Source organism: Anguilla rostrata, chromosome 16, assembly GCF_018555375.3.
Source record: "Anguilla rostrata isolate EN2019 chromosome 16, ASM1855537v3, whole genome shotgun sequence".
Lineage (NCBI taxonomy): Eukaryota > Metazoa > Chordata > Actinopteri > Anguilliformes > Anguillidae > Anguilla > Anguilla rostrata.
The window spans coordinates 29,029,551-29,048,057 of NC_057948.1; the positions used below are offsets into that span (position 1 = coordinate 29,029,551).

The window sequence follows — 18,507 nt, forward strand, 5'->3', positions numbered from 1 at the left end:
TGACCCCTTTTAGCTATCCTCCTTCCCACTGGGGGTAATATTTTATAGGTATGTCCGTGTGAAGATACCGTAGGTTGCCTATATTGTGCCTATCATTTGTGTTAACAGTTATAATTGTTGGTTAGTTCCATTACCCCTGCACTTAAAATACGGTTTCTCTGCCTCCTTGGTGACGTTGCACTTCTGTGTTGCTGAGACTGAACAGTTTTTGCAATGTAATGTGTAATAGGTTACACAAATTTGAAAACTACCAATTTTCTTAAAAAAGGTATTTGGAGATGAGCTTTTACATTTCCTTGATTTCAGATAAGGAACGTATATTTTATGTAATTCCTGTCATAAACAGGCAATGAGGCAGTGCATGGAATATGCCAACAATTCACACCAAAATAAAAACCACAACTCACATGACATTGCACAATAATACTAAAATTATTTTCTTGAATTTTGTATGTGGTTTTTCAGTTGAAATGGACACTGAGAAATAAACAGACCAGGAAGTGATGTTTGCCGTGCCCTTAGAGTTGTTTAAACAGGTGATGCTTGCTCAGAAACCATGGACACTGTTTGGTGCACAGCCCTTGGGGACTTTGACCACTGACACACATAAAGCACGGTTGGGTAGAGTCACACTGATAGTGCTCAGCCATGACACCAGCAAGTCTGCGGTCCTGGGCTCTGTTTTGGGCATTCTGTTCCACGTTCTCTCACAGCTCCCTGGCTCAAAATGGAGGAGCCTCTTTTCCTTTTGTGCTGCCCAGTCAGTGCGGCCCAAACCGGTTCTACAACACTGCATCTCTGCAGTGCAGCACATGCGGGTCCAATCAAAGCAGAAGCCTCAGTGGTAAGTCAGTTATCCAAAAGGAAGTTATTTTCATGGTGTTTTCCGTTATGGATGAAGTTGCTAATGTGGGTTAATAATTTAATTTTTACATTCTTGTTTCAGCAACTAATAAATTGAGAATATATCTATGCATTGACTTATTGATTTTACAAAACATTTGACCTCAGAAATATGTGGCTTTTAGGCACTTTGATGGAGTGACAGTCTGTCTGTGACATTGTCTCAGCATTGTGGTGTGTGTGTGTGTGTGTGTGTGTGTGTGGGTCTGTTTGACTGTGTGTGTGTGTGTGTGTGTGTGTGTGTGTTCCCATCAGGCCTACAGTGTGTGTGTCACAGTGGTTTCACTGTCATAGACCTGGGCTCTCCTCGAGTGCAGTGCTCTGTCTGTGTAAGTACCTGAAATGTGATAGAAAAATCCATTCAGTTTCATTCCATGAAATTCAGTCTTTGCTCCAAGCATGCCTATATATAGCATAATACATTTCACATTTGAGCTGTTTAGTGGAGATGAAAAAAGCATAAACAGAGTATGAAAAGAAAAATCAGAAAAATTTCTGAAATCATAAAATGTCATAACACCAAATAATATGGGCTGCAATCAAGATTGATAGGGACTTGGACTGAAGCTAAAATAAGTTGTTTAATTATGGTAGGAATCTATCAATCAAACTAATGGCTGTGAGATTTTGGATTGCACATGGCACATAGCAGAGCAGCATAAGATGTTAGGTTAACTCTGATGATACAGTAAGTTAAAATTAGTGTGTTCTCCTGGGATGGATATACAGATATAGCTATACCCTGATTTATGCCCATATATAGTTTTGAATTAATTGTCTGTTTCAGTAAGGAAACACCATAGAAATATCAAATTATATACCACTGGATACCTTATGTGTTGTCTGTATGCCCAAATAACAGTAATAACCTTCTTTGACATTGTATTGTGATGACATATCTGCAGTGTTACAGCAATGTTTACTGAAATACAGCTGAAATATACTGAAATATTGTGGTAGCTCGGTATCCATGGGAATGGCTTGTCACTTGTCACAGAATGGAACAACCTCACTGGACCAGAGAAGATGCCTTCAATGCCTGCATGGCAGAGGGAACTGTGTGTGTGGACCTGATCAGACTCTGGGTGAGAATGCTTGCAGTAGCCTGCCGTTACTTGTATTGCATCGTGTTTAGACCAGGCCTAACCAATATGTGTTCCCTTGGGGTGCAGTTCTTTCGAATGTACAAATGTAAAAGGACCTTTGAAAGACTGCACTCATTGTAAATGACTGTGGAGGTGTGTGTAGCAGTTATGGCTGGTCTAGGTCCGACTGTAAGAGTTAAAAGGAAAAGGGAGTGGAGTGGGGAATGGATAATGGGAATATGCAGCCTGAAGAGCAACTCTGGTCCCTTTCTGCCCAACCCATGCTAACTAACCTGGTTAGTCTTTGAAAGCTTGTCGAGTATGAGGTGGCTTTGAATGCTGAACTTTGGGACACTTAATCTGTCCAAGAGTCCAAAGAGCATATCCGCAATGGAGAATTAAAATTCCACCTAGAGTCACCTTCAGAAATGAAAATGGGAAGTAACAAAGCAAAATAACAAAATAGTGTCCTGATGGAAGAATTTGTAATTCAACTGGGAACATTAACTAATTAGAGTCACTACAGTGAGCAGAGAGCCGAGTTTGAATAGAATGAGTCAGTGGTCAAGCATGAAATCCAATCAGCAAACAAACCAGAAGGGCTAGACAAGAATCGAAAGCTGAAGAAAATACGGTCAACCATGCAAAGTCAATGAAGTAATCACTGTCCACAAGTACAGAGCTTGAATTCGAAGAGCTAGTCTCCCTGATAAATGTGAAACAGTGACTTTTACAAACCGAGTAACGAAATCGAGTCAAAAATGATCAGTTTGATTACAAACCTGAAGAACGCAAGGCACACATGCAGCAGAGACAAATCGACAAATGCAAACACAAAACGTCCGTCTGAGGTCTTAACAGAAGCACACTGTATTCTCTGATTGAATCATTTTGACTTTAACTTGCCCATCCCTCTGCAGCTGAGAATCTGAACGACCTGACTGCGTCATGTGTGACCTGTCCCTCAACTTTAGTGGGAAAGCCTGGCACAGCTTCGTAAGTCAAGTGTTTGCTTGTTCGGCTTTGAAAAATCTACTGAATTTTGCTCTTCTGCATTTATCAGATAAAACCTATTATCTTCTCAGGAAATGGTATTGTGTAGGTCTGCCTGAATTATAGATAAACTACAGTTCAACGTCTACATCAAAAGTCTGATTGTTTTCCTCCAGATGTGTCCTTTGCCAGGAGACATTTTATGCTGTATCAGGTACATGCACCTGTCCGGATGAGCTCCTGGTAAGCATCCTTTACGACTGACTATTTATCGATGAGCCGCTGTTTTTTCTAGGACGTATGCCTACCTTGATGCTGTATAAAACCATGTCAGGTGGAGCCAGTGTCCAGGCCAACCAAACTAATACCAGCTAACCACTAGTTTTAAGAAAACCAAATCAGAGGAACTAAAGCACTGTAACAGCTGGTCATGCCAGAGGCATTTTCCAGCCGGTGCAGTGCATGCCTAAAGGTGAGGCTGCTCTCCATGGTCCTGAAAGTCTCCCAGGATTTCTGAGGCACCGGGTGGAGCAACACTGCTTCCCCACTCTTCCCAGCACAACGTGGGTTAATTATTGCCAAAAATTAATGTTAGGCGCAAAATATAAAAAAGCATAACATTTGAAGTGTTCTGACCATCACTCCATGAAAACAGTGACAAAAATATCCTGGTAACGGAGCAGAAACTGTGTTTTTGAGACGCCTGGGGAATACCACAGATGTTTACCCTGAATCGTTGGATCATGCTAATTGGATTCTGTTTACTGTGACGCAATGAAAGCTGGCCCAATACGATGTCCTTTTTAATGTGTCTGCTGTTACAGCTGGGTGGGCTGTGCTTCAATGACACGCGCACCGCAGCTGTGCAGGTAAAGGCATTTCTGATCGGTGGGTTTTGGATAAAGATAAGGACTGTATCTATACTGCATTATTTTACATAACTTATTCACTTATTCTAGTCAGATTATGTTATGCTGTAACCTCAAAATAAAACTAATACCATACTTTCCTTTAATCGGTTTAGTTGGATAACTATTTTGTTGAAGAATTTAATATGACTGATTTAGAATTGATAGCATACTTCATACGTGCTCTCTGGATCACATGCACGCTGCATGTTTTTTATGCAGGGTAGTGTACCCCCAGCCTCCATTTGGTTCAGATTATACTTGGATTCCAGCTTCCTGGCCTGCTCAGTAAGTGGTCCACATGCCGAGTGTAAATCCTCCAATCATACGATTGAATCAGCACAGGAGGTGGCAACGCTAACATCTATAAATAGTTTGTTCGCTTGTTGAATTTGTGTTCATCCTGGTGAACATGTTAAAACTGGCTGATTCTTTCTTGATTCTTTTTTTTTCAGATTTACAACAATGCAACTGCTTGCCAGCTTCTCACTAATATGGTCCTGCTGGACCCAGCAGGAGAGAACTCTAAAGCCTTCAATCTTTACAACAGAGCATCTTCACAATCCCCGCCTCTGTGAGTTTGTCTGTGCGCCACCTTAAGAGATGCTTTGCTTGAGAGCAGGGCAGCCATATTTGTTTCTCATTATGTCTGTTTCAGCACGTTTCTCACTGAGTAAACAGGATTGTCACATCACATTAAATCAACACTCTGGCAGGGGTAACATGCACTCTCAATAATTCCAAAAAGGTGCCTCTTCCAAAGCTGGAAAGACGCCCAGGTCCTTTGCTGTGGCTGGCTGAAAATAAGAATGGAGTGTATATATACTTCAGGCCCTGTAATATCTTCCCCCTCTGTGCATGTAGGTGAGGTGTGATAAAGCACCCATGGTGATGAAGGGCTATGTGCTCTCTCTCTATCTCTCCCTTTCTACCTCTCTCCCTCTCTCCCCCTCTCTCTCCCTCCCCCCCCTCTTTCTCTCTCCCTTTCCTTCTCCCTCTCTACCTCGCTCCCCCTCCTGCTCCCCCCTCTCTCCCTCCCCCCCCCCCCTCTTTCTCTCTCCCTCTCCCTCTCCCTCTCAGGCAGTTCCTGCCGCAGCTGTTTTATAGTGAGTCTCTGTCCCTGGAACAGACGGCCCCCACCGGACTGACTTTCCTCTCCAACTCCCAGGTCTGTGTCATCTGGCTGTCTCCCTGCCTGCCTGCCTGCCTGGCAAGCTTGCACAGATGGAGATGAGGAGAGACAGCAGTCCTGATAAATCACTGTCTCCAAGGCCTTCTGCCCCAATAAGCCAATTCACCATCGACACCCACCACAGCATGATGGACTCACAGCATATCTGTTGTTGTGTTTTTTTTTGTTGAAATGCAGATTAACCTGAAGGTTGTGAAATTTGATGCCAGAGGCAGCTTTCTTGGATGGGAGGATGTACTGGGTGGAACCCTGCAGGTATATCCTCCCAGTTTACCAACTGCTTTTTTACTATGTTGCCATGAAACTGTTACTGTGTAAGTCAATTTGAGGCTGATTCTTCTTTTTTTAAAAATTGGAATATAGAATTAGAAAACACTATTTATGTTGGCTTTAAATATCTTATACATGAAAGTTTTTTTCATATTCATTATATCTTGATATATATTCATCTTGATATCCTGCTCTAAAAAAGAATAAAAATCATTTCCAAGCTGTATCATTACAGTTGATTTTGATCAGATCATGGTAGATACATTTTTCTGGAGCTCTGTTGCTCCAGAAAAATGCAGATTTGATTTGTAGTTTGTGCTTCTAGCTTTGTCCAGACACCCAGCAAAGACTGGATGCATCATATCTCTTTGGGACAACTTATCTGCAATCTGTGAGTATTGGAATCTACTTAATACTTACAGTCCAAATAAATTCTGATGTCTAGATTGCAATCGGATTGGCAAACTCATTCATTCATTCAGACCATGTGATTGGCCTTCTAGTGTTCCATTGCAGTTATGGAGCTGCTCTCCAGATATCCTGAACCAGTGTTCTATCAGCTCTTCCTGAAATACCGGGACAGACAGGGAGTGGACATGGTGTGGCCTATCCCTGTCCAGCATCTCAATCAGGTGTCCAGCCCAGGTCAGGATGTTCCAGATCATTTAATGTTTCATGTGTCTTGTGATGCGAGTGGTCATCTATAAATGGGTTGAAATTCAGCTTAAAATGGCATCCATGTTGTTATCCTGGAAGAGACCACAGTCACATGCATACTCGTATGACAGGGGCAGCAGTGTAGTATAATGGGTAAGGAGCTGGTCTTGCACTGTAAAGGTCGTAGGCTTGAGTCCCAGGTTGTGCACTGTCGTTGTACCCTTGAGGAAAGTACTTAACCCGCATTGCTTCAGTATATATTCAGCTGTTGTCTGCCGTGTAAATGCTATGTAAAAAGTCGAGCAAGTCGCTCTGGATTAGCGCATCTGCTAAATGCCTGTAACGTAATGTAACCTGTAATGTCATATACGTGCATCCTCCGGTGGGTTCTCATTGCCAAACTCATTGCTTACTCTTACCTAGTCCAGCATATCTTAAAAGCAGCACATGTTGATTATCACTAACTATCCTTTATTTTTAGGATTTTAACATTTTGAGATCATGGTATCCCTGCCGTTTTGATCACTTTTCTGTATCTTCAAAAAGCATTAGTTTTGCTGTCTATGAGTCTGACTGGGGATTCAGTCTAAATTTGTCCTTAACTTTGATTCAACTGACTATGAAATGAAAGGGTGATTGCTTGTTAAATCTTAGTTGACTATTATTTTATTTATGGAAAGGAACAAGGCATAAGATTTTTTTAATTCACTAAGACAATTTAGCAAGTTAAATTTAGTCCTCCCCAAACTCAACTGTGTTGGTGAAGATAAATACTACGACTTTATTAATTCATTCATTCATTCATTCGTATTGTAAGTCAAATTTGACAAATTTAGACAAATATTGGCTGAACCCAAGCCTGTGTATTGACCCTGCTTTTCAGGTTCAGGTCTCAGTGACCACACCTGTGTTTACAGACGGATCCATGGCTGTGCGGCGGTTCTTCCTGGTGGACGGACTGACAGGAAGAGACCGCAGCGTGACTCAGCAGCCTCTGTCCGTCCGCTATCTCAGCCGCCTGTTGCTGCGGTAACATCGATTTTGAGAGTCTGCTTTCCTCATGAGAGCTGGTTTCATAACATCCAGAGACCTTGTAAACTACTGTATAATGTGCAGACATCTCTGCGGTCTGTCATTATGAAAGGATTTTACACAATCATAGTTTTCAAAGTAACGTCTGCTTCAGGTCAAAATCAGTGTAGCTGAACAATAATTTTCCAGCAGTCTACCTCCACTGTATTTAGAAATGTGGCGAGACAGGATGAGCTTTGGGACACGGCTCTCTTGTGTTCTTGAAACAGTGTGAACGTTCCAACCAGCAGCCCAGCAGCCACACCACCCTTCCAGCTACTGGTTGAGTACAACACAGTCAATGACCCAGCCAACGCAGTGGCCCAGGTAGTTAAGCTTTTCCATGGTTGCTTCTCTTACCGCCGCTTTGTATAATGAAATATACACCCGCTGTGGGTATAATCACCAGACCAAAGGCTTTTTCTAGTTTCATATATATTTATCATTTTAGAAAGATTTTTAAATTCTCTCCAATGTGCCTCTGATGTCATCAGCGTGTCCCATCCAACCAATAGAAGCACTGCAGCTGAAGCATTGTCTCTCCTGATGGTCTTGGTATTTATGCTACATTTTCGAGTTCAAATTTTACAAGGGAACTTTACAAGAGATCTGAACAAATTCAGTAAAGGTTATGCCAATTTATGTCAATGGCTGGCACAAAGTCCAGTATGTCTGTTCGAATGAGGTTGGAATGAGATTATTTGAAGATTTGTATGGGCTAAAAACAAGGTAATATTTCAGAAATTCCAGCGAGCCTGTGTATTGTAGTTAGAACGGACATGATATACTTCCTGTTCCAGTAAAGGTTCTGGAAGCGGCCTTCTTTGGCAACCCAGCAGAAAGTGCATTACAGTAATCAATCTGACCAAAAACAAAAGCGTTAATGCGGTGTTAAGAAGGGCCTTGCCTGTGCAATATTCCTGAGGTGAAAGGGGGGCACTTCTGGACACGTTGCCGATGCGAAATTTAAAGATACGGTCAGGGATTAAAGCTAATCCCTGATTTCCTTACTTTGTGTTTATCCTGTTGGGCTAGTTTACAGGCAGATATGAATCTAATCGTTTCTCTGTGTTTTTGAGCCTATCAAGAGAATCTCTGTCTTCTCTTCATCTAATTTTAGGGAGCTGTTGCTCATCCACCGTATGACGCTAGGCAAATGACTAACCCGATGATCTGGAGCATTGGCATCATCTGATGCTGTTGAAACTGTATGTCATCTGCATAACTGTGAAAGATGACACTATGTTCACAGATAATATTGCGGAAGTGGGAGGATATATAAAGTTTATCCTTGTGGAATTACACAGATAATATACATTTTTTCTGATGTACTATTCTCCATCATTTTTGTGTGATACTGTTCATGTATCTTACATTTTACATGAAACGCAGCCAAATTTTCTATATTTATACCGGTTCTTGCGAGTTTATGTCCCAAAGCTGCAATCCTAATGAATTAGTTAATTGTTTTACTGATCTCTGTTTGTCTATTCCAGTACTGTTGCCTTGTTTAAAACCCCATTATGGTGAGCAAGATGCACTCTGTGTGTAAACGACAGCATTTAGAGCCTCAAAAGGGAATGCAGAAGAGCAGACTGAAAAAGGCGGTCCTCTAATCTACGTCTAATCTAAGTACATTACTCAGACACGAGAAGTCTTTTGTCTTTATTCAACCAAATGTGTCAAAGAAACTAGAGCTGCATATTTCTCAGAGCTTATTTCTGTCCACTGGCATAATCTTTGGTTTTTTCAGTTTTTCACAGACAGGTGCTTCTGCGTCATCATCTGAGGGCTGTGAGAAATTCTTGGCCTTTTTCTGTGAATACGTTTTATATCATTAGATCATCAATTTCTCCCCCTAGTTTAATTGCAAATCTTCATCATACTGAATTAATTAACAAGCTCAAGCCTATTTCTCTACAAGATCTCATGAACACATCTAGCCCTGTGGATATTTCACCAATGAGATTTGTCAAAGAGGTTATGAGAGGCTATTGGCCCTGTGTTGCTCTCTATAATTAATACTGTAGCCCACTTTTCACTGGTTTCACTTTAAGCATGGATGCATTCAGCCCCTTCTTAAAAAGTCTAGCCTTGATCCCTCTGTCTTCAGTAATTATAGACCTATTTCCAAACTACTTTTCATTTCCAAAATTCTGTGCAATGTCTCTTTGCAACTGCTTGTGGTGGCTGTGTATAACAATCTCTCCTGGAATTTTCAGTCAGGTTTTCATCAGCACCATTGCACAGAAACCGCGCTGCCTCTCGTCTCCAGTGATGTCCCGTGAAGTGCCGACGTGGGCTAGTGTTCGGTGCTGGTGTTGCTTGACCTCTGTGCTGCTGTCGAAGCCATTGATCGTCCCACAGTAATACATAGGCGGTGTACAGGTGTCCCAGGAATTGCTCTTGCGTGGCTCACATCCCACCTTTCCGATTGAAAACTAATGGTGTCTATTGGAGATTTTTCTTCAAAAGCTGTTAAAATTGACTTGTGGACTGCCTCAAGGGTCTATTCTGGGCCCAATTTTGTTCTCTATTTATATGTAACCTTTGGGGCACATCATTCATCGATGTGACTTTTTTTTCATTGCTATGCTGACGATACACAGTTGTATCTGTCCATAAATCCCATTGATTTTGGTTGGTTGATTTTATTTGACTGTTTGACTGATATCAAGAACTGAATTGCTCAAAACGTCCTTCAACTCAATAAAACCAAGGTGCTTTTTTATTGGCCCTAAGCAACCTTCGGTGAGATTTTCTACAGTCCATGGGGTTTTGGATCCTGTATGGTTCTATTGACGTGGGGATGAGCACCTTAGTTACTTGGCCACTGCGATTAAACCATCTGCCAGAAACCTAGGCGTTGTTTTTTACTAGACTTTTACTTTTGAGGAACAAGTGCAAGCAGTTGTTATATCTTGTTTCAATCAGCTCTGAGTCATTTCTAAGATTTGACCTTTTCTCAGAATCCCAAACTTAGAAAAGGTGATTCCTTGTTTTATCACCTCTAGATTGGACTATCACTGCATTTCACACAAAGTCAGAAGGTGGATGCACACCTCCAGTCAGTCCAAAATGCAGCAGCAAGGCTTATAACTAGAACCGAAATTCATGAGCACTTTACCTCACCTCTATTTTTAGCAGAGTTCTACTTGCTCCTCATAAACTTTTGCATTGATTTTGAAAGTTTTATTGATAACGTATAAAGCCCTTCATGGTCTGGCCCCTTTTTTTATATCTCTGCGCTTTTAATACCCTGCCATCAATCACACAGCTCTAGGTCCGAGGGCAGAACCCTGCTGACTGGTCCAAAGTCTAGGTTTAAATCCAAAGGTGATGTCAGTTTTACTGTCAGGGCCCTTAAACTCTGAAACAGTCTTACGGACTCTGTCCAAATGGCAAAGTCCATCTCATCTCTTAAGTCCCACTTGAAAACAAATTTTGTTTATATTTTGGGTGTTTCTAATGACATTTTATTATATTGTTTCTTGTTTCTCTCTGTATTTAGCTCTTCTATTTTGTAAAGCACTTTGTGACCTAGTGTTTTGAAAAGTATAATGAAAGTATATGAATTATTATTATTATTATTATTATTATTATTACTATTATTATTACTATTATTATTATTATTATTATAATAAAGTGCCAGCAATGTTCTGACTTGGATCTATCAGATATGCCTGCGTTAATGACTTAATTATGGAAATCAAGGAGTAATGCAGTGGTAGAATTCTTTTTTTTCTGACTGTCCTTCATTCTCCTGCATACTGTAGGTGTCATTCGCTGTGACCTACAGCATGAGCGAAGAGGACACGCGGAGGGGCACTGCAGTAAGTGCCTTTTGTGCCGGAGCTGCATCCTGCGCAGCATCCAGCTTCAAATGCCTGAATCTGGGGTGACTGTTCCCCGGGCCGTGGCTGATCTTCATTCAGGCCTGAGAATGGGCTGTTGCCCGGGAGATCTGATTGAAAGCGCGGGGAGACGACGGTATTTTACAGTGAGCGCTGCTTGATATTCCGCCCGCTGGTCAGACCAAAAGAGTTTAAGAGAGCACTGAAGGGTGACGGACTGCCATTGACTTCTTTAATGAGCTCATTTCATTTAGTCCCCCGGTTCTACTCCTCAAAATGCAGCCCCATGTCCCAGGTTTGAAAGGGGCGCCTGAGGTAAATGCTGAAAGAAATGGTGCATTTTGCGCTTCCTTAGGGGGGGTGTAATAAACTTCTCTATATCAGTTTTTGCTGCCATGGTGGGGAACAGATGTCACCCAGACAATTTTTTATCATTGGGCTGCGCATGATGCAGGAACACTCACATAAATCATGAATGACGCTGAGTCAGAGCCATTTTCAACCCGCCTCTAAATCACCTTTGAATGGGGACTTGGGCTGAAAATGACTTTGTGGCACGATCAATTATGCAGCGCTGCAAAAATAGCCTCCATGTCCAATAAAGGCAAGCTTGTTTATGGCATGTTAATCTGTTTAGTTATTTTCCTAACTGTACAAAACAGCCTTGTTTACTTACAAATGACGGTGTATATGGATATGAAAGTGGAAGTAGCATAAACAATCACACAGATGCTGGTGTGAGTAAACCACATGTTATAATTTTAAAATGAAGTTGGCATTTAAAAATGAATTAAGGCAACCATACCGCAAGTGCACAATTCCAACCATTAATGCATTGAAACTATTTAAATTGGTGTGTAGAATCTAGTGCGAGATGGATGTGTGTGCAGACTGTGCTGTGATTTGGCTGTGTGTGCAGACTGTTGATGTGATAGGAATGTGTGTGTGTGGACTTTAATGTGGGATGAATGTGTGTGCAGACTGTGGTGTGAGATGAATGTGTGCGTCGACTAGTGTGAGATAGATGTGGTTGTAGATTGTGGTGTGATATGAATGTGTGTGTAGACTGTGGTGTGAGACGAAAGTGTGTGTCGACTAGTGTGAGATAGATGTGGATGTAAATTGTGGTGTGATATGAATGTGTGTGCACCGACTGGATGTGATATGAATGTATTTGTAGACTCTAGTGTGGGATGGATGTGTGTGAAAACTAATGGGAGCTGGATGTGTGTGCAGTGTGAGATGGATGTGTGTATAGACTAATGTGAGATGGACGTGTCTGCAGACTGTGATGTGAGCTGTTCTGGGATGTGCCTGGGCATGTGGGATCACTGGGTTTGTGTTTCTCAGATATCTCTCGGGGTGCTGGGGGTCCTGTCCCTCCTCCTCGCCATGCTGGAGACGAGCAGCTGGAGTCAGAGAGCGGGACAGCAGTACATCAGTCTGACCGTGAGCCCTGTCCGTCTGTGTCTGACTGTCTGTCTATCTGTCGGCCTGCCTGCCTGCCTGTCTGTCTGTCTGTCAGTCATAACTCCACATGCCTTGTCTGTGCCATCTATCTGGCCATATATTAATGTGCCCTGTGTGTCTGTCTGTCTGCTATGCTATCACAAACATCCTGGCTGTCTGTCTTTATGTCTGTCTGTCCTACCTTGCCAATGTGTCTGCCTGAGCGATATCCATTCCCAGATAGTCAGTTTGCCTTGCCCGTTCATAAACTGCATGTAACTGGCCAAGCATGTGACACTGTGGCAGCTTTCACAGACAATGTGCATTGCCTTGAAGTCCTTTCTAAAATGCCTTTCCAGATAATATGTGGAAGAGCAGCACTTTAAACGTCTGGATTTTTTAATATTAGGGGCCGCGATCACAGGTCTTATGTCAACAGACCCGAATGCTAACAATAATGACCGTTGTCTGGGCATTGGGCACAAACCCTATCGCATAAGCAGCAGTTGTGCAAATGGCATCTTTTTGTTTTTTAATCACACAATCACTACAAAAGGCTAATTGTACCTTTCATGATAATAAAGGGCTTCGTGATAGGGGGTTGAGAGGTCGCTGTGGTAATTACGAGAGTGTGGTAATTAAGCCACTCTCGCTCACTTTGGGTTTGGGTCCTCTTAACCCGCACCGCGCCTCGGTGCCAGCTGTACACTGAAGCGCTTGCTACCCGAGGCGCTTCAGAAAACGGTTACTGTCAGCGGTTTTACAAGTTTGAAGATTCACCCTGTTGTTTCTGGGTGCTGTTGTAAAAACAATGTCCTAATGAGTTCATCACTCTGGTTGTTCATCCCGTTTTCCCCTCAGGTCATTGTGAAGTTCCTTGCCTTTCTCATTGGCAATCTCGCCAACGCGTTCTTCCTTGTGTCCTTTGGGACAAGCGTATACTGGCTGATCGCATTTAAGGTTGGTACTCTCTCACCATTGATGCAGCTATTTTTTAAAAAAGGCTGTTGCACCACAAAGGATGTCTTTGTCTGTCTGAACCATATAAAGCCTATTTCTGAACCATATAAAGCCTATTTTTGAACCATATAAAGCCTATTTTTTTCCTGCCTGATTATGGTTTCAGTTAAAAGGTGTCATTCGACAGCTGCAATTAAGTTATAATTTGCGGTGGCAGCTTTAATTGTCTGAAATAGGCTAAAACGCAGCAGAAGGCTCCAAACACGACCCCACATTTTAAACTGTGAATGGCTATCAGCAGTTATTATAAAAACTGACATCAATGTTGGTGAAAAAAAAAAAGGGTCCCATCTGTTGTGTTGGTTGAATGGTCTAATAAAAAGGTGCCAGCAACTGCATTGCACTGTGCCTCTTGTCGCGTACGTTTTCTGCAGGGCCAGAGATCGACAGTTAACATGGTGCTGCCCTCTTCTGGTGGAACTGTGGAAACAGATTTGATCATCTTTCTGTCCTTGGCATTTGTCTTCAAAGTGAGTTTATTATTTTGCATTGTATATTCTATACATGTTGCTTATTTTATCTGCCTGCCAAGCAGATGTTCTGATTTTACAGGTTTTTTAATATCCTTAATTATTTCCATCATCTGTTGTTAAATCCATAATATTTATATTGTTTTGCTTTGTTCTTTTTTTTTCCTAAAGGGAAAATTATAATGTGTTAGCCTTTTCTGAATGATTTTTCGGTCATGCATAAAAAATGGACTGGAGAGTGCTGGTGTTTCTGTTAATATGCATTAACGATGATCATTAAATGGGTCACCAATAAATTCAACGGTTCATACGAATTTCATTGGCTTGTCCCTTCCTCTCGTAGGCCTTGCAGGTGATACACATGCTCATCGTCCAGGTGTCCATCTCCATTTTCCTCATCGACTGGGAGAAGCCCAGAAATGCAGCTAATGCCTCAGGTCTGGGCTACATTTGCAGCGGCAGTAAAATCCACACTGTCCCTCGAGAGACCCATTTTGGACCAGCCTATCTTTCTAGTGTATGGGCTATAGTTTGGCGTTGGTGAATATAGGCTGACTGGGCACTTTTTATATTTTATACAAAGGGTATAGTTTCATAGCACTATATATAGCACAGAACTATAGTCTGGGTAGGGTGGGGTGGAGCCAGTGGGCATGGTTGTGAGTGTGGGGGTCGTAGCCAGTGGGCATGATTGTGGGGGGCAAAGCCAGTGGCCATGGTTGTTTGGGGTGGAGCCAGTGGGCATGGTTGTTGGAGTGAGGGGCGGAGCCTGTGGGTATGGTTGTGAGTGTGAGGGGTGGGGCCTGAAAGCTCTGTGCTCTGTCCTCTAGCAGGCCTTGGTGTCAGTGCCTGGAGGATTTTCTTCGTGGCCAATGAGTGGAATGAGATCCAGACCGCAAGAAAACTGAATCCACTGCTGCAGCTACTCACTGTTCTCTTAATACTACAGGTGAGATGGACCCTAATGTGTGCCAGTTTATAGTGTAATTTGATCGAAGTCATAAGGAAAATATTTACATTTATAAATATTTATATATCAGCTACTGCCACTTTCACTGAGATGACTTAACGTATGCATGTATTATAGAAAGTGCAGATGACTTTAGCTCTAACAAGGACCAGTATCCAAAGACTATTCAAGGAATAGCCTTTTTTGTTTGAATAAGTCCTGCTCTGTCACAGGCCAGTATCTATGCTAAAACCAGCATTCCGTTTGAAAGCTTCTTAAACTTACACCCACTGGTTTCTGCATAACTCTTTCCAGTAGCGCTTTGAGATGAAGAGTCCCTCTTTCCTTCAGAATAACCGCACTCACCTCAAGCTCTTCTGTGAATTATAGATTAGTACATGGCCTTGAACTGAGTGTAGTGTCGGTCCATGCCGGTGTATGACGTGACAGAAATGGCCCATGGCTGTCCTGTATCCCCTGCAGGTGATTGGGGTGGAGAACATCGCATCCAGGGACCTTAACCTAGTGTTACAGCCAGAGGACGCACGGTACTCTGCCCCCACCAGCCCCATCCTCAGATTCGGCCTCAGCGCCTCCGTCTGGCTGGCTGTGGGCCTAGCGCAGGTAATCGGCCCGTCTCTGCTCCTCCCTACTCCTCTCCGATGACCCACGCGGGGGGAGAAGCCATTTCGCAGAGAAACGTTAGCGGTTGCGCTGTCTCTCATTAGCACGTTAGCACTGAGCTGTATCTCTGTCTGTGTTCATTGCCCTCAGGTCCTCTTTTACCTGGTTATCTACGAGCGCTTTGTGGAGGACAAATTCCGTCAGTTTGTGGACCTCTGCTCCCTGAGTAATGTGAGCTGTTTAGAGATTCCTTATGGGAGCTTATTTGTCCGTTTAGTGTCCTGTAAGATTAATTCAGACTTTCATACTCGTCATCTCAAGGGATACCACATAGGAATATTGTTGAACTTTCTTCGAAGTGTTTTGTTTTTACTTTAAATCAGAAAAGATTGCTGCTATCGATAACTTGCTTTCAGTTTGATAACTGTCTTGGGATGTGTGAATTATGTGTTGTGTCCATCGTACTGTTTGTGTCCACAAAGGGCCAAGCAAATTTCCTCATGAAGGATATTGCGGTTGGATTATATTGCCGTCCCTTTCACCGCTGGGTGAGTCTGGTGCCATCTCTCTCCGTACCCGCAGGTGTCTGTGTTTATTCTCGCGCACCGTTGCTATGGTTACTACATCCACGGCCGCTCGGTGCACGGACACGCCGACGTCAGCATCGAGGCGGTGAGAGCCAACCTGAGGAGGGAGGAGGTGAGCCGAGGGCGATGACCCCCCCCCCCCCCCCCACATTCATCATTCACAATTTACAGGCCCTAAGCGCTGAGCATTAACGTGTCTGCACTCTTTTCCTGAAGAACGGTGGAAATGCGGAACACGTCTTCTCTTAACACCGCCATTTGTCTGAGTCCTTGACATCGCGGAATAGATTGCTCTCTGGGCCATTTCAGCTGCGTTCACTGAATCAGATCAGTAAAATGATAGCAGTGAATACACTCCCCGGTGCTCAATTGCAGTGGCGTAGCATATGAAGACTCTTAATAAAAACTGTACTGTGCGCTCCTGTGTGTGTTATCCGCTACTGAGCTACAGCTGAGGATGAGTGTCTCTGATTTTCTGCCTTGGGACAGGCCAACCTCTGTGCCTTGAGGGGCCTGGAGCCGAACTCTGACATCCAGACTTTTGAGATCGCCCTGACGGACCGAGTGAGGCAGCAGCTGGACAGAATCATGCTGTCGCTCACAGAGGTGATGCAGTGTGCCATATCCCATCATCTTATTTAACTGACCACCCCAATTACTGTGCATATCATTTCTCTAATAAATAGAAATGTATTTATATATGTACTGTATCTGCTCATATGAACATGTTCATGTTCAGTTTGAGTGCCGTACCCCTGCTGGTCTTTCAAATGTGTGCAGTCAGCTGACTCACCAGAGCCACACCCCCTCTCTGCAGGCTTCAGGGGCCCAGGGCCAGAGCACTGGGGCTGAGGGGCCACAGGAGCCGCAGGAGCAGACCACTAAGGCCTATCACGCCATGAAATACTTCCTCTCCTCTTTCTTAGAGCATGTAAGTGCATTGCTGACCTGCACATGCTTTACAAACTCTGCTTCCTGGACATGAATATATCAGATCAAGAAACTCACTTCCTCTTTCGTGCTGCCTTTACTCAGGCCCACAAAGACATGGATTACATCGTGAAGGACAAGTTGCTCTTGGAGAGGATAATGAAGTATGAATTCCAGCGACCAGTAGAGAGGACCATCTTCTACAGAGGTAGTTTTAGTATTTAGGCCTGACCTCAGTGACCTTCCCAGATTCTCTGAACTTGAGGAGGAAGCACTGTTTCACTTTTGCAGAGCCCCAACTCCCAGTGCAGTGTTACCTATAAGACCCGCCATGTTCTTTGTCTCGCAGATCCGGACGGTGTTTCCTTCACGAACGTCCTGTACTTTAGTAATGAGCTGACCCTTCTGCTCTTTGACACCCTGCTCTTCTGCATCATTGATCTGGGCTCCCAGAACCTAGTGCTGGCTACTGTCCTCACCTATGCAGTTCAGCAGGTGAGATGGGCGCTCCCCTTCCCCGCCTCGAAAGAAGTCACCTCCTGGCTAAATGTACATGTGACTTTGGCTCTGTGAGCCAGATCACATTCCTCAGAACGTGCTGGAATCTCTCTCTCTCTCGCTCTCTCTCTCTCTCTCTCTCACTCTCTCTCCCTCTCTCACTCTCCCCCCTTTCTCTCTTACTCTCTCTCCCTCTTTCCCTCTTGCCCCCTCTCTCTCCCCACCCCCCCAGGTTTTGGACTGCTTGCGGTATTACATCTCCAGGCGCAACGTGTCAGAGAAGACCCTGGTGGACCAGCGTTTTCTAATCTAGAGGTGACTCACTGCATCGCAGTGCGCTGGTGACTTTGTGCCTGGGAACTTCGCACTGAGGCGCTGAGGCGTACACACAGCGCCCCTCCTCAGCCATGGAGCTAATGGAGGAGTCATGTCTCCTAGATCCGCTCAAGGGGCTTCCCAGCGCGACAGTGCCTGAATGCCTTTATATCTTTTATGTCTACTTTTATATCTGAGATACTCCAAAACTTGTCATCAACTCTGCGATTTTAGGAATTTTCTGCCATGGATGCCATGGATTTATTGTGTCAAACGTTGGGAGATCTTTTATTCTTGTAGCTCTCCTTTCACTCCTGGTTTCAAAAGCACTTGTTTCAGTGTGCTTAATTTTGTATTGATGAATATTCCTGAGAGCTTGACTATTTTTTTACTGCGTCACTGTTTCTCATGCGTATTAGCACTGATGGCTGAACAAATTTTTTGTGTCGCATAAACAAATCATATTTTAGGGAGAATGTCTGTGGGTATTTCTTGAAAATGAGGATTGAAACTGCATAGCCGTATACGGACTCTTCTCCAGATCCCTGGACATTTGTAACTGTACAAACTGTTTACTGCGTGCTGTCATAATTAATTTATTCAGGTGAATTGTGTCTGTTCTCTAATCTAATCTCTATCATGATATCATGCTATTGGAACATAATTACCAGATCATTTAATGCCATTTGTGCACCTGTTAAGCAACATATATTTACACAGGGGATATTTTAA

General features: G+C 43.3%; 1 protein-coding gene and 1 long non-coding RNA gene across 2 annotated transcripts; both read left to right on the plus strand.

Moving 5' to 3' along the window:
• The first annotated feature begins 1,049 nt into the window (after nucleotides 1-1,049).
• Nucleotides 1,050-2,991, plus strand: LOC135242137 (uncharacterized). The gene is made up of 3 exons (XR_010326239.1): nucleotides 1,050-1,232; nucleotides 1,901-1,988; nucleotides 2,909-2,991. It is a non-coding gene; the product is annotated as an uncharacterized LOC135242137 (long non-coding RNA).
• Nucleotides 2,992-3,184: 193 nt separating this feature from the next.
• Nucleotides 3,185-18,462, plus strand: LOC135242134 (meckelin-like). The gene is made up of 23 exons (XM_064313063.1): nucleotides 3,185-3,850; nucleotides 4,112-4,177; nucleotides 4,345-4,463; nucleotides 4,970-5,057; nucleotides 5,259-5,336; nucleotides 5,677-5,742; nucleotides 5,855-5,996; nucleotides 6,926-7,037; nucleotides 7,310-7,406; nucleotides 10,856-10,912; nucleotides 12,284-12,382; nucleotides 13,244-13,342; nucleotides 13,777-13,872; nucleotides 14,216-14,309; nucleotides 14,703-14,821; nucleotides 15,305-15,445; nucleotides 15,596-15,676; nucleotides 16,028-16,144; nucleotides 16,522-16,638; nucleotides 16,850-16,963; nucleotides 17,068-17,170; nucleotides 17,312-17,457; nucleotides 17,693-18,462. The coding sequence occupies exons 1-23, from the start codon at nucleotides 3,776-3,778 to the stop codon at nucleotides 17,771-17,773; spliced, it is 2,307 nt and encodes a 768-aa protein (XP_064169133.1). The 5' UTR covers nucleotides 3,185-3,775; the 3' UTR covers nucleotides 17,774-18,462.
• The last annotated feature ends 45 nt before the right edge of the window (nucleotides 18,463-18,507 follow it).